This window comes from Chelmon rostratus, chromosome 6 (genome assembly GCF_017976325.1).
Source record: "Chelmon rostratus isolate fCheRos1 chromosome 6, fCheRos1.pri, whole genome shotgun sequence".
Classification (NCBI taxonomy): Eukaryota; Metazoa; Chordata; class Actinopteri; order Chaetodontiformes; family Chaetodontidae; genus Chelmon; species Chelmon rostratus.
The window spans coordinates 15,905,607-15,920,340 of record NC_055663.1 but is presented as its reverse complement, the minus strand read 5'-3'; the positions used below and the strand labels follow the sequence as shown (position 1 = coordinate 15,920,340).

At 41.4% G+C, this 14,734-nt stretch overlaps 1 protein-coding gene across 1 annotated transcript in view; it reads left to right on the top strand.

Annotated features, from left to right (window-relative positions):
• The window catches only part of slco3a1 (solute carrier organic anion transporter family, member 3A1), a 35,334-nt gene extending 21,316 nt beyond the window's left edge, over nt 1-14,018 (top strand). Inside the window, exons 3-10 of the mRNA XM_041939810.1 lie at nt 5,945-6,043; nt 6,127-6,399; nt 7,008-7,172; nt 7,274-7,472; nt 9,974-10,142; nt 10,674-10,846; nt 11,068-11,132; nt 12,207-14,018. Of these exons, the coding sequence (XP_041795744.1) occupies nt 5,945-6,043; nt 6,127-6,399; nt 7,008-7,172; nt 7,274-7,472; nt 9,974-10,142; nt 10,674-10,846; nt 11,068-11,132; nt 12,207-12,559 (1,496 nt within the window). The 3' untranslated portion in view covers nt 12,560-14,018. The remainder of the gene's footprint in view (nt 1-5,944; nt 6,044-6,126; nt 6,400-7,007; nt 7,173-7,273; nt 7,473-9,973; nt 10,143-10,673; nt 10,847-11,067; nt 11,133-12,206) is intronic.
• The last annotated feature ends 716 nt before the right edge of the window (nt 14,019-14,734 follow it).

Below are 14,734 nucleotides of genomic sequence, written 5' to 3'. Positions count from 1 at the left end.
CACAGGATCACATCATGGGTGTCAACCAAATGTCAGCGTGTCTGCAGGATTAGAGTGTTAGTTGTACCGTCCAGAGATAGAGTTAGATTTTCTTTGAGAAATGTAAGATAAGAATTTTGTCAGTTCCCCTCAGAGCGCCTGAAGACAAACGACTTTGGGACTGATATCAGATGTGACAGTGAAAAAAGTACAAAAAATAAATGTAAAGAGACAAAACTTTACAGAGGCTGAGCAGCCAGTTCCTTATTTGAAGTTTCAGCTCATCCATTCTTTTTTTCCTAAAATATATTCAATATGCCTGATTAGTATTTACATAACTGATAGAGATAAATTGATTGTTATGATCTCAGCTGAAAACATTATGCAGAGTCAGTATCTGTACGCTGAGCAGTAGTCTCAGTGTGTTATTAGCACAGTACATGAACAGGCAGTCATTTGAGAACCACAAATTATGTCAATGGCCTCTTATTGACGTGCTAAGAGCTGATGTCGAAATGCACTTTCTTATTAAATGCTCGTGACAAACTGCAGCAGGTTGTGAATTGTGGAACATGAGACACTTGCTGACGTGAGTCTTTTTAACAGCTTGCGTGTAGATAGTTGACGAAGTCACTGTAATAAGTGGAATGTACTCACCTGCTAAAATAAACCCACAGACCAACAAGGCACAAATTATCTCTAAGGTCAAAGTCTTATGTTCTGTCTTTTTTACAGTTTTGGTGATTTGCCAGGTGATACACTCATGTTATCTGGAAGAAGATGACACGTGTGGGTGATTCTACTGCTTTTTGTTCTTGTATGTGTGTAATAAATGCATTTAAATATTGTTATTTTTTACTCATGCGAAGCCTCTCTGCAGCTAGTTTATGCAGCTTCTGCATCGAATTCATAAAACTTCACAGTGTCCTCTGACTTATTTAAGTTGAGTTGACGAGCACGAATCACTCTGAACGCATGTGAAAATTGTTCATCCTGGATGTTTGAAAGATCCTCACCCACACTCGCACATTGACAATAAACAGTGAGTTTCTTTAACGAATTGATGACTTGAAGTGATGCAGGAAGTGTATGACGTTGCTATCGCCATCAGCTAACAAAATATGAGCTAACAATAACAGCTCACACCATCAGCTAACAACACACTAGCTAACAGCAGCAGCTAGCAACATGCTAACTAACAAAAGCCAGCTAACATCATCAGCTAACAACATGCTTGCTAACAATAACAGCTAACATCATCAGCTAACAACATGCTTGCTAACAATAGCCAGCTGACAGCATGCTAACTAACAAAAGCCAGCTAGCATCATCAGTGAACAACATGCTTGCTAACAATAGCCAGCTACCAACATGCTAACTAACAAAAGCCAGCTAACATCATCAGCTAACAACATGCTTGCTAACAATAGCCAACTAACATCATCAGCTAACAACACTTACCTAACAACACAAAATAGCACCATCATCTAACGGCATACTAACTAGCAATGATCAGCTAACAACATGCTTTCTAACAATATGCTAGCACAAAATAACTAGCTAACAACCAATGATATATTATTAAGAACTAGTTACTCTGTAACTGGAGCTTTGGTCCATTAAATGTTGATTTAAAATGTCATAAACCCTCATTTTCATTAACATTACAATTAACAGACCAAATGGTTTTAAACCCACAGATAAGAAGCTCTGAAGCTCATTAAAAATGCCTTTAACCTATAAAATCCAGTGCGCCTCATGGTGGTGTGTCTTTCACAAAGCAGAAAAAACTTTGCAGTTCCTGTGCAGTTGATGAGAGCAGAGGAAGCGTTGCCAGGAAGCAGATGGATGTCGTTAGGTGTGGTGTGTGAGTGAAGAGGTCTGGTCTGAATCTTTTGTGTAACTGTCACTGTGAGTGATACTTCAGTGGACATGCAGAAAATGGCCTGTGCTCAGTCTGACATCTCTGGCCTGTTTGAGTGTTTCTCCCGGGTCTCTTCAATCTTCAGATGTCTGTACACTTTTACACAGAGGATGTTATGAGCTGATGCACGGCAGAGGAGGGAGACAGGGCTTTTGTTTGAAAGCTTTAAATCGGAAAGTCTTTAAACTTTATAGAATGTAACCTTGAAATCTGGTGTCTGCTTAACGCAGCTCTTCTGTCCCAAGACTCGTTCAGTTGACCTTCTGACACAAACTCATGTTTCGGCCCCAGAGCTGGAGAGCCGAGGCTCCGGCTCTTGGCTTTATCTTTAGTGATCATTTAGCTCACTCTCAGTTTCAGTCTGGCCCCTTGTGAAAGTGGCACAAGCTGTTGTTTGGCCTCCCACATCGCACTGTCCCTCTGCTCTTATTTAGCTCAGGGGATTACTGAGCCAACTTGAGCAGGATTAATGGAGGAGAAGGAATTCCTTTTGTACAGTGGGAGCAGGAAATAAACTGCGGCGAGTGCAGGCGTAATGCATCTGACATTTCGATTACCGTGAGCTTTTCTGTTTAACTTATAATCTCGAACCCTCGGCTCGGAATGTCCGGAAACTAAACTAAACTGCAACCCCAGATTTTTAAATGCTCATTTGTGGAGGACCCCGTATCTGTGTCAAACAGCATTTACTCTGCCTCTCGCCGGGTTTCTCCTGGCTCCGCGTTAATCTCAGGAGTGATTTTATGAAGAGTGCAGCCTGTGTCAGTTATCATCTCCTCTATCACGTCTTAATCTTTGCATCGTGGTTTGGCTGAACCAGTACGACGGTGTATAAGATGGAGGTGCTTGTATGTGGTCATGTGCTTAATGGAAAATGCTGTGTGAAAAGTGCGAAGACAAATAGCTTGACGTCAGTCACGTCAATCACAACCGCTACATGCAAAATACAGACTCTGATCAGCAGCTTACACAGGATACGAAACCATTCATCTGCGTTCAAGGGAATGCGTGGGCATTTGTACACTCATTCGTGTATTTGAGGTAACTTTCCAAATGTTAGTGTAGGATATGGGATGCATCTGTGCATTAATTAATATCCGGAAAAGGATGAGCCTCATGGACAGTCGCATTCCCAGCCTTTTCTGTCAGCCTCTAAACAAATTAGCGGGAGACAAAAACACTAGAGCAGAGCTTTGTTATTGAATTACATCTGACATGCTCCCCTGAGAGTATAATTCACAGGATACTAAAAGGCTCGGGCGAACTACAGCATGAACAAATTAGTTTGTTTTGTACTTATCTCGTAACAGGACCGCTGGAAGGGAAAAGGGATTTAGAGGCAGTTTGGAGAAGTAGTGTGCTACAAAGATTACCCACGGCTGTGGTCGGGTATTGTCCTTCATGGAGATTTAATGTGCTTAACTTGGTTTTCTTTTTGTTTTCCTTCATTTTAATTCTTTTGTGACAAACATATGTCCCTTCACAGGCACAGTTGTCTTTTTATGTGTGGCCTGAGAGCAAGGGTCAGTTATTTGAAATACGATTAGGAGACAGAATATCTGTGGCACTGAGATGGATGGGGAATGGAGGTTTGTAATAACAGCATCCAAGCTTGTCAGTATGTGTTCAGCCAAGTCCTTCACATGAAACTGCTCAAATTGGGTCTAATTTATGGTCACGTGCTATTTATCTCCTCTGCCCTGCTTTTACCCGTACACAGAAAAGTACAAAAAAATGGCTGAAGCTAGGAGGTGGTTAGCTTAGCTTAGCATAAAGAGTGGAAGCAGGGGATAACAGCTAGCCTAAACAACCGGTATTGGATTTAGGAGTGAAGTGTAGGCCTACTAATTGATGTCATAAAGTGCTGGACAGATAGAGCTATTACAGAGATGCAGTTCATGCTAGCTTTATCTCATTGTGAGATGCTCAACTTGCTGCATGTTTTTCCTCTGCTGGCTTTGACCTTTTTTTGACCAAAAGAAGAAGAAGAAATCCAAAATATTTTAGTTGATCTTTCATGTGAAGATTATGACCACCCTCAAAGCTGCGTTCAACTTGTTTCCTGTGCAGAAGCAGCAGCTCAATAAGGAGGCACGGGCCCTTGTAGATTAGTGATCTTTTCCACATGTGAGGCTCAAGCTGTGGCACAATGTTATCATCAAGGAGACAGCGTTTCTTAAAGCAACCGGGGGTTGGCACGGATCGGGGTGGAAACATTTATCCTCTCAGTGGTCGTGGTCTCGTGGGCTAGCTGAGCCAGTATCTCCTGCAAGGTGATTTCACTAACTGTGTTTCCTCTTTGAGGTTTCCTGTGGTGAAAGCAATTGTGATGTTGTTGCTATGAGGAGACAACACTCAGTTTCTAAGGAAACACTCGAAACAGAGAGTGCACAGGCCTCATTTGCAACACCACAGGCAAATTTGCTAGTCACATTGCGACTGCAGCCCTCCTTCATGGGAGTGCTGTGAAACTGCACAGTTTCATTGGTAACTAGCCTCTGCAGCTCTTCCCTGTGTGTCTGCATGAGTTTGTGGATGTGAAATCATCTGTGCATGTTAGAGGTGGTTCAGCACTGTCGTTTCAGCTTAATTGTTTTAAACTTTGATTTCAGATTCGTCACTCATGCAGTGAGAGAGGAAACGAGCCTTAGCCCGATCTGATCTGTCTTCTTTTCTTGTTACAAAACCTCAGAAGCTAGCTGAAGGAAGAGGTAAAGACCTGTCATGCTCTGGCGCCTCATGGACACACTGCTCATTTCCGTGCTGGTCTAAGTGTCAACCGCAAAGATGTTTCAGCTGTGAAAACAGCATGTTCCCATCCCAATGCGAAAGCCAGTTTCTCTTTCGTTTCACTCCTCGTCTTGACTAAATGAGTCAGTTTATACCATAGGTAGTGAGCCACACCTGTCTATTTCCTGTATGTGCAGAATAAACTACGATGAGAATGAGACCGCAATCATGTCAACATGTTGACTCCCTTCCTATGTGGGTGGTCAACGCAGGAAGCAGGCCGTGCATTCGCTCTCAACCCTAGCAGAGACACACAAGGCTTAGTCACAGTTTCCATGCTTGTTCATTAAGCGGCTGCTCCTGGCACTGGAACAATATCTTACAGGAGACGGCGTGCTGATAGCAGCGATGTGCAGGCCAACCTGCAGCCAGTAAAGGGGATGTTTCTCATGCTGCAGGGCCGGAGGAGGAAGCGGAATAGCAGAGATGATTTTATCTTATTTTGATGGTAATTCGAAGCTAGCATTGCCGTTCTTGTGAGTAGCAGTGGTCAAACATAGGTCCGGTTTGTCGCTGTGCGCCAGATACAGTCCAGCGCTCCATACTGCAGTGTAATAATAGGCCAACGACAGATCACAGGACTTACAGTCAGGGAGAAATTTGTCTCCCAAATTAAGCCTTGAGTCTTCATTATCTGCCTGCAGTCTGAATCACACGCCAGACTCTCACCCCGCTGACAGCACTCTAATGAGGATTTTGGACCACGCTCCACATTTTATCTCCAGCTGCCCACCAGAGCAGATTAGAACAAAAGAACTAGTTTCTGTTGTCAGGTGTCTTACTCTGATTTGATCTTTCACAACAGCCAAAATGTTTGCCTGTTTGCTGTCTTTATACACAAGGGGCCAAGACCTGCAGGCTGTGACGTTAGACTGCATCCAAAATTTCCCATGGCCTTCCTTGATTGTCTCGTTGCTATGCCTTCATAATAAAACGTTGATTTTTTTAAACCTATTTTTTAAGTAATTCGTGAAATCGCTGACTTTTGTGCAGAAGTTCATTCAGCTTATTGAAATCATGGGGACAGGGCCTGCACATGGCACAAAGGATCCCTTGTTTATGTTTTTGTTTACCAGATTTTTTGTTTTCGAGCATCATCCAGAAGCCATTAACAGTATTATGCAGAGCATCTCATGATTTTTGCTGGTGACCTGCTAGTTGAGCGCACTCATTTTTCTGCTTGTTTTTGACACGTATTTCTGAGCATGAAATCAAGACCAAACATTAAAGTTGATATTTGTTTTTGTGCAGGAATTCTCTTTTCTACACTGGTGTTTGGGCCAGCCTGTGGCTTCATCCTTGGCTCGCTCTGCACTAAGTTCTATGTGGACGCTGTCTTCATCGACACCAGTGAGTTTACTCTCTCTCTCTTCAGCATTTTTTAAAGTGTTTCCCAGTGCATGTGCACTGACTTCTGCTGTGCCTCTCTCCAGGTAGGCTGGGCATCACTCCAGACGACCCGCGGTGGATCGGGGCCTGGTGGGCAGGCTTCCTCCTGTGCGGTGCCTTACTCTTCTGCTCAGCTCTCCTTATGTTTGGCTTCCCTCAGTCGCTGCCGACCAGAGAGAGAGAGGAGGGTGCAGACAGCGAGCAGGTTATGCTTCCTCCCTCTCTGAATTCAGAATATGAGACTCCAAAGTCCAGCAACGGGGTGGTACGCAACCACGAGCCTGCCAACAGCCCCACCTGCTGTCAGCAACTCAGAGGTGAGTGTGCAGGATCCTGTACTGCGCTGTGCTGCAGTGTTGTCTTGCATGGAAAATCCACATCCAGTAAATGTAAAAACATTTTAAAACTCAGTATATATATTATTTATCTATATAAGAATTAAAATGTAAATTCTAAGTTTGTTGGAATTGGTCTAAAATGTTTATAACTAAAGGTGGTCAGACCAGCTCAGTGTATAAGAAGTATTCAGCACCTTTTATTTAAATAAAAGTAGTTATGCCACAAGGAAAAATACTATGCTGGAAATGTTACTTTAATAAAAGTATTATCAGCAAAATTTAGTTTACATATCAAAGTAAAAGTACTCATTATGCAGATTACCCCCAGTCAGAGCTGTATTATTACATACTGTAGTATTATTCCTGCTGATGCATTAACTTGTGAGCAGCATTTTAATGTTGTCCCTAATGGAGAGAGAGGAAATTTGCAGTTACTTCAGCAACTTTATGAACCTAAATACTTGTTTCTATAGTATACTAGTATTACTGGTCATTGTGTTGAGAAGCCATTGGTTTATTATTCGTGTTATTTGATCACTAAACAAATTTAATCAAGTGGTCATCCTTCCCTTTTTCTTCATAACTAGTGATCCCCAAGGTGACCAAGCACCTCCTGTCGAACCCGGTGTTCACCTGCATCATCCTGGCGGCCTGCATGGAGATTGCAGTCGTGGCTGGCTTTGCAGCCTTCCTGGGGAAATACCTCGAGCAGCAGTTCAACCTCACCACCTCCTCTGCAAATCAGCTGCTAGGTGTGTGTTCACGCAGCACTCACACACACACACACACACACACGGTCGCACATTTGAATACCGGTGTGATGAACGCGTTTTGGCATGACTTTATTTCTAAGGGATGACAGCCATTCCGTGTGCATGCCTGGGGATCTTCATGGGCGGCCTGCTGGTGAAGAAGCTGAACTTGTCGGCGCTGGGAGCCATCCGCATGGCCATGCTGGTCAACCTGATCTCCACCGCCTGCTACGTCTCCTTCCTGTTCCTGGGCTGTGACACCGGACCTGTCGCAGGAGTGACGGTCACATACGCCAACAGGTGAGAGAGAAGCTGAATATGTGGCGGCCATTTGTCTGTAAAGAAGAATACAGGTTGAGGCTTTAGCTAACAGCCAAGATAAATCAAATAATAATAAACTTATTTATTAATTTAACGTTTGTTTTCCCATATATTGCTTTTTTCTTACAAGGACTATAAAAAAATATTCAAATAAAATAAGAAATTAAACAGGTGACAGAATGAAACCAGTGACGAGGGACTCACAAGTTGACATTTCTTTGCTGTAAGGAGTTTAGAGACCAAAAAAGTTGGCAACCACTGGGTTAGAGCAGAATTAATTCTGTTATATATTTAAACTAGTTAAAGTGACTTTACAAGTAAGTGCAACATAGTCACGCTGTCTTAAAGTTCCCTGGTTTCAAAAGTTGATTTTCCTGGATTCGTGGTCTTAGGATGATGAAGGATTTTCTGGTATTTATGTAAAATAAGATGAAATGGTTGAGCCCCCAAAACCAGCACCTCCATGTAGAATCAGCAGAGGAAGCAAGGCTGTAAGTGAAATAGATAATAATATAGATAATGTGTAATTGTATTATTGTACTCCTAGCCATTTCAGTGAGTTTTAATAGCCTAGATTGTGAGAGAAATGTTAAGATTTGTGCCCCATTATAAGGGTCCAGTTATTCTAATAAATAAATATGAGCTGTGAAAAGCTGCTGCCAAGGTTAGAGGACTTTATTGGAGTTGAAGTGCAAACGGTCTAAATGTGTTAATAAAAATTCTCATCACTGCCAGTCATTGGGGCACAGTGGGTTTACTTTTTATTCAAACAACTTTGTGTCATCTCATGGAGTCTATAAAAGATTTTCCTTTCAGAAAGTGACCTCGTGTTGCTCAGGGCTGCACAGACTGAATACGAATGCAGGAGACCTCACTGAATCACCCTCTGGAAGAGGTTTAGGGCCAAATTATTATTCAACAGGACGTTGTGTTCAGTTTTAGAATGATTAACTCGTCGACAGTAACTACTGGCTGTTTTACAAAAAGACAGAGGCGCTAATTAATTTCTTGTTTAATGATGAATTGCACTCTTTTGTCACTGTCTGTATTTTTATTGTTTAATTTATAAACTGTTTTCGTTCGGAGCTGGGAATTAGATTGACCAGTATTAGTGGCGATAACCGAGTTTTGACATTGATAAAAGCTTTTGATGAATATGAACATGTTTTTATATGAAAACCCTTAATGTTTAACAAAATAAGCCAAACTTTTCAAAACCAAAAACTCACTACAAAGGACTTACCTATGATTCAAACTGTTTTTTTCTAATTAAAGAAGAAAAAAAACAAGACCACAAATGTGACATCTGACACATGCTTTCAGTACTTGACAGATTTTTTTATTATAATATTTTTATTGCAACACAACTAGAGCTGCGATGATTATTACATTAATTGATTAGTCAGTTGATAAATAATTAATCAGCAACAGTTCTGGTCTCTTTTGTTTTAATTTTCAAAGCAGAAATGAAAGAAATTCACAGGCTAGAGCCTCTTAAATGTATTTTTTTCAGGTTTTCTTATAATAGTAAAGTAAATATCTTATCAGGGTTCATTGATTTTTTCAAGACATCAAAGACATTTTGTTATGGACATTTTTCACAGTTTTACACATTAAAATTGTTAATCAGTTTACAAAAAAAAAACAATTCTCAGCTTAATTAATAATGAAAATGTTGAGCCCAGATCATAAAAATGCTCAGCACAACAGTTTCCCCAATATCAAACATGGTATGTCTGAGCTGTAGGACAGAGAGAGAGAAGGAAGTCAGTTAAAGGGGGAATAATTGATCCTTTACACAGTAAATATCTTAAAAAGCACATTTTCCACTCATGTACAAACCACCAGTCACTTACTATTGTGAACATTACATGGAAATGTCAAGGGGCCCTCCTGCTTTGGATTAGACTACTTACTGAAGATCAATCAGAGGCTGTTATGGATCCATGAAGCTGTTGTAATTTCCTTTTATTTTGCTGCTGAGGCTCTCCATTGAAAAAACAATTCTAGTCTATACGATTGTGTCAGTGGAGGTTTTCATGGATCCAGTTAAATGCTTTTCATTTTCATCCTAGAAAGGCATTTAGAGCCTCATGAGTCCAGGGTGTCTTTTTTAAATGACTGCCCCAGTAAAGAAGACACATGACTGGTGTTAAGCTTCGATGCCAAGCCGTGTTGTTTCCTCTATTTCTTGTCATGTCAGTGTGAAAGCAGTATTTTTGTCCGTACGGTGGTCCTGTAGAAATACTGACTTTAGGCCTGCACCGCTTTTCCGTGTGGTAGCCTGAACCCAGCCTGCTCCTGAAGAGGTTTAGCGGTGCAGTGCAGTTTCCATGGAGATGTTAAAATTGGACCAGAGGCCCATGGTATCAGTGATAAAGGGCTGAGAGTGCTTCTTCGATTTTGTTTGTGCCTCATACGGATATAGTTGGTACTTCCAGCAGGAGAGGATGCTCAGCTTTCTCTCTGTCTCTGTTCAGGACTCTGCGGGTGGGCGAGAAGCCAGAGGCTCAGTGCATCAGTCACTGCAACTGCTTCACCTCCTCCATCAGCCCCGTGTGCGGCTCCAACGGCGTCACCTACCTGTCCGCCTGCTTCGCCGGCTGCACCCGCACAGAGAGCGCTGAAACCACGTCGAACATCTCTCAGGTCTTTACCTCGAGACCATCCTGTGATAGTGATCAGTGAATGGAGTCACAGTCTCACTAAGGGATAGTTGCCCACCTGATTGCACCACAGAAGAATTACCAAATGAAGTGCAGATGATGCAAACTTTTCTTTGGATTTATTAAGATGTTCTATATACTTTGATATCAAAGTTCAAAGTAAAAGAGTCCCAATATTTCATAGTTCTGTCGTCAGCTATCGCACGCTGGGCAATCAAGTTTTACTGTGGTTGTTCCGCGATCAGATGCCGACTGCAGATTAGTGTCCTCTATATTCAAATCACATGCAGAGAGAGTTTCTCTCAGCTCAGCAGCACAACATATCACCATAACTGTTGCCTCGCTGCCGCAGTTATAGCAGTTTAATTTTATTGTTTTTGAAGTGCAGAAATCAAGCACAGATCACTTAGTTCTGCTGTCGCTGGCAGGCGTTCCTCCAAATGTGAAAAATTACTTGTTTTCCTCGTAATTTGATTTACATTTTTGGTCTTGAATCGTCTTTTTCCCTCCACAGAACCTGACTGGATGTGCTTGTGTGTCCACTGAGAGTGAATTCGCCACAGCGGTTCCTGGGAAATGTCCGACGCCGGGCTGCCAGGAGGCTTTCCTCATCTTCCTGTGTGTGATCTGTGCTTGCAGCCTGGTGGGAGCCATGGCCCAGACTCCCTCTGTTATCATCCTGATCAGGTGTGCTTGTGGATATAAACCTGTGTGTGTGTGTGTGTGTGTGTGTGTGTGTGTGTGTGTGTGTGTGTGTGTGTGTGTGTGTGTGTGTGTGTGTGTGTGTGTGTGTGTGTGTGTGTGTGTGTGTGTGTGTGTGAGAGAGAGAGAGAGAGATTGTGTGAGTGAGCACAGGATCTATAAGGAAAACAAAACGTAATCATTTCTTCTACCTGCTTCTCTTGAAGGACTGTGAGCCCTGAACTAAAATCGTACGCACTTGGAGTGTTGTTTCTGCTGCTGCGACTCCTCGGTAAGAACTTCTATCAGATGACTTCTTCATTTTAGGCACTATGGGCCCGTCTCAGTAAAGTGTGTGGAGATTCACCAGAACTCGCCGGGACAAATTTAGATAATCTCATCACTCATGCGAATACATGCCTCGATTGGCCTCAGACGCTTTCTTTCTTTTTATTTATCTCGGATCAACCGCGCACATTACTGTTGATGACAGTGGAAAAACAAATGCAGGTTCAGGTGTGGGAGGAGTAATGGGATTAACAAAGTCTAAATCGAGTTATCCAGATGCATACAGGCAAACTATATGCAAGAGAGGCACAATGTGATATTCTTTTGAATGATTCCTGTGTTTGGGAAGTGTTTAGGAAAGCAGTGTATTTCTCAAACCATTGATAGAAAGTATATTTAATATTCATGATCATATCATATCATCATGAATAGATTTTTTTTTTCTTTTTTTTTTTTTTTTGATTCTCCTGATAATGACTGTATATTCATGCTAAATCCAGTATGGCATTAATTCTTGATTAATGCCATACTGGATTTGAACAATTGTAACTGTGGAGTCACAGAGTTATATAAGCTTCATTTACTCATATAGTCTCATTCAGATCAAGAGAGACCCGAGTGTACATAACCAGGGGTAACAGGAGCACACACAGCATCAGTCACAATCACAGATCACCGAGTAGATTCAGAGTTAAAAGTTTAAAAGCAGCCGGTGGGATGAGACGTTCAAGCTCTAAAATTCTCTGTAATTCATTTCATTTCTAAGGTGCAAAGGAGAGGAAGGCAGACTTCTAAGGTTCAGTATTTACCCTAGTGAGGTAACGAGAGGTAAACAGTCTCTCCTCTGGTGGGCTTTTGAATTTCAGAAGGGAAATTTTATATTAAGCAATTAGTGTTTGGGTACAGTATACATCCGTCATGTGAGGAAAAGAAAGAAAATCAGTGAAAGAGAAAGAAACTGGCCAACTAATGAATTGCTGTTGACACAGAATGCACATCTAGTCATTTTTTTCTAGCCTTTGAAGTTGTTTTTGTGGAAACAGAGTTTTGTGGGCTCATCATTGTTTCTGTTTTGCAGGATTCATCCCCCCTCCTCTGATCTTTGGTGCTGGCATCGACTCCACTTGCCTTTTCTGGAGCTCGGACTGCGGCGATAAGGGCGCTTGCCTGCTGTACGACAACGTAGCTTACAGGCATCTGTACGTGAGCCTCGCCATCATCTTGAAGGGCGTCGCCTTCCTCCTCTACACCACCACATGGTATTGCTTACGCAGGAACTACAAGAAGTACATCAAAGGCCATGAGTGCCACATGTCGCCGGCTGAGTTTTACCCCTCTCTCACAGACGGCCCCAAACTAGTGGACAGGACAAAGTTTATATACAACCTAGAGGACCACGAGTTTTGTGAAAATATGGAGTCAGTTTTATAGTTCCTTACGCAAGCAAAGGACAATGTGGACATTCTCAAAGGACTATTTTATGATTTTATTCTTCTTTTCTTGAAAGGATAAAATGTTTTTGATAAAGGCAATCTATTTAACGGCCCGTTCAGGTCACAGGAGAAGTGGCCCTCCGCTAAACCGTCGAAAGGGTCCATTTTAGTCGTTTATGTATCAGCAAGGTGTTGTCCTGTGTTGACGTGGTGGTAGAAGACGACTACAGTACTGTCTGGCCCAGTCCTAGTTGATTATAAGTGAGTGGACATGATGCTACGACAACTATAGTTGCCATATTGTTTTTAGGTCTGTCATGATTTCAGTGATTTGTGTGAAAAATGACAGTTTCCTTCCAGTCAGTGCACTGTGTGTTCTGTCTGTCGCGCTCTCAAAAACGAGATTTTTGTGATGAAAAAGAAAAAAAAAGTTTGGGTGGTTCTTCAGTTATTCATATTTAAAAGTTGCCAAGTGTTTACAGACTAATAGCTCATCAGTTAATGCATTTTGTTCCAGTGCAGGAAGGTTTGCTATGAAAACGAGAACAGGGGTTGTTATAGTGGCCTATTAGATGTTCTAACTGTCAGAAAATCACGTCTGATAACTTTAAACAAGATGGTGTTTTCATGTCATCGTGCACTGTTCAGTTTCTCGTCCTCTTGCTGGATCACAGGCACTGTTCTCGATACTGTTTAGACTAGACTGTGAGGTCTTGTCTCATAGGTGCAAATGTGCAATTCACACCTGATACGTCCATCACTAGTTCTAGTTTATCACTAGTTTTGTGTCAGACTGCAGGTTTGTTTTTCATGATAGCAGTTTTGTTTCATTTCTATGTTTGTTTTTGCATCTGCAGCCTAATATGTCTTAATAAGGGATTATTCAATAAGAATGTTAATTGTATTTTCTTTGGACTTTTGCATTTAGTGGAAGAGCAGAGAAGAAAATCAAGAGTAATATTTCTTTGTGTTTTGACATTCAATTAAAAGAGACGAGGAGTAATATATTTGTTTAATTAGGCCCAGAATGTTTAATTAGATTGTATTTGAGAGGAGAGTATAAATTATGTATAATCTAATTGTCGGAGATGTTTGTGTCTGATGCCACAGAAGATTTGGGACAATTCATAGTGATGATGAGTATGTTGCATTATTGGGGCAAAACCAAAAAAAGAAGCATGATCTGTGTCTTCAAACCTGTAATATCTGGGATCAAATTTACAGAAATGCTACAGGCAGTTGTGTGTGTCAAACAAAGTGATCACCAAGAACACACACACACATTTATTCCCGGACACGTATTTGAAGTCTTCAGCCCATCGCACACGACCTATAGCTCTAATGATCTCTCTGCAGTTACAGTTTGGACATTGTCCCTTTTCTTACACTTTTTGTATGGCAGCATATCGTTTATTTTACTCTGGAAATAAATTATTTTTCAGAAAATAAAGATTCCAATCTGAGTGTCTTTGCTTCCTTTTCACATCGACTTTTTCACTTTAGACATCAGCCGTGGCTCGGTTTGGTTTTATTCCGTCATAGGTGGCCTGCACATAACAGACCTGTCCAAAGTCACAAAACAAAGATGAAATGAAAAATTCAGCTGAGTAAGGGGCATCAGCATGCAGAAAGCGAACCTATAAGAAGAATTCAAATAATAGATAAATGCACACAATAAAAACGCATGAAGTTAATATGACTTGTCATGATAACAAAGACCACTGTCCCTCTGTCACATCACACGTGGACATGGAAGAAATAAGGTAAATATCACTGATTATACAAATTTTTAATTAAGTTTTTTCAGCATCATGTGGTGAACTGTTCCAATTTTTGGCTCCTGCTTGTTGAAAGATTTTCATTCAAAAGACCAAATAAAAAAGCACAATACAAACACACTGTATGATAAATACTCTGTGAATGAATACTGGACTCTGATATACAGCACATGTTGTATTGGATTACATTTTATTTACCCTCTTTAACTTTGAACAAGCGCCGAAGTACCGTAAAGGGAACAGCATGAGGTTCTGGACGGTGGCCGTCTATTCACAGCTCATCATGTACCCTCAATGTTGCACTAAGTGCTCGCTCAGTAAGATGTGAAGTATTGAGCCGAGAAATTAATGGGCCGCACGAGCGCAGAGAGTTTTCGTTTTTTCATTCGCACAGC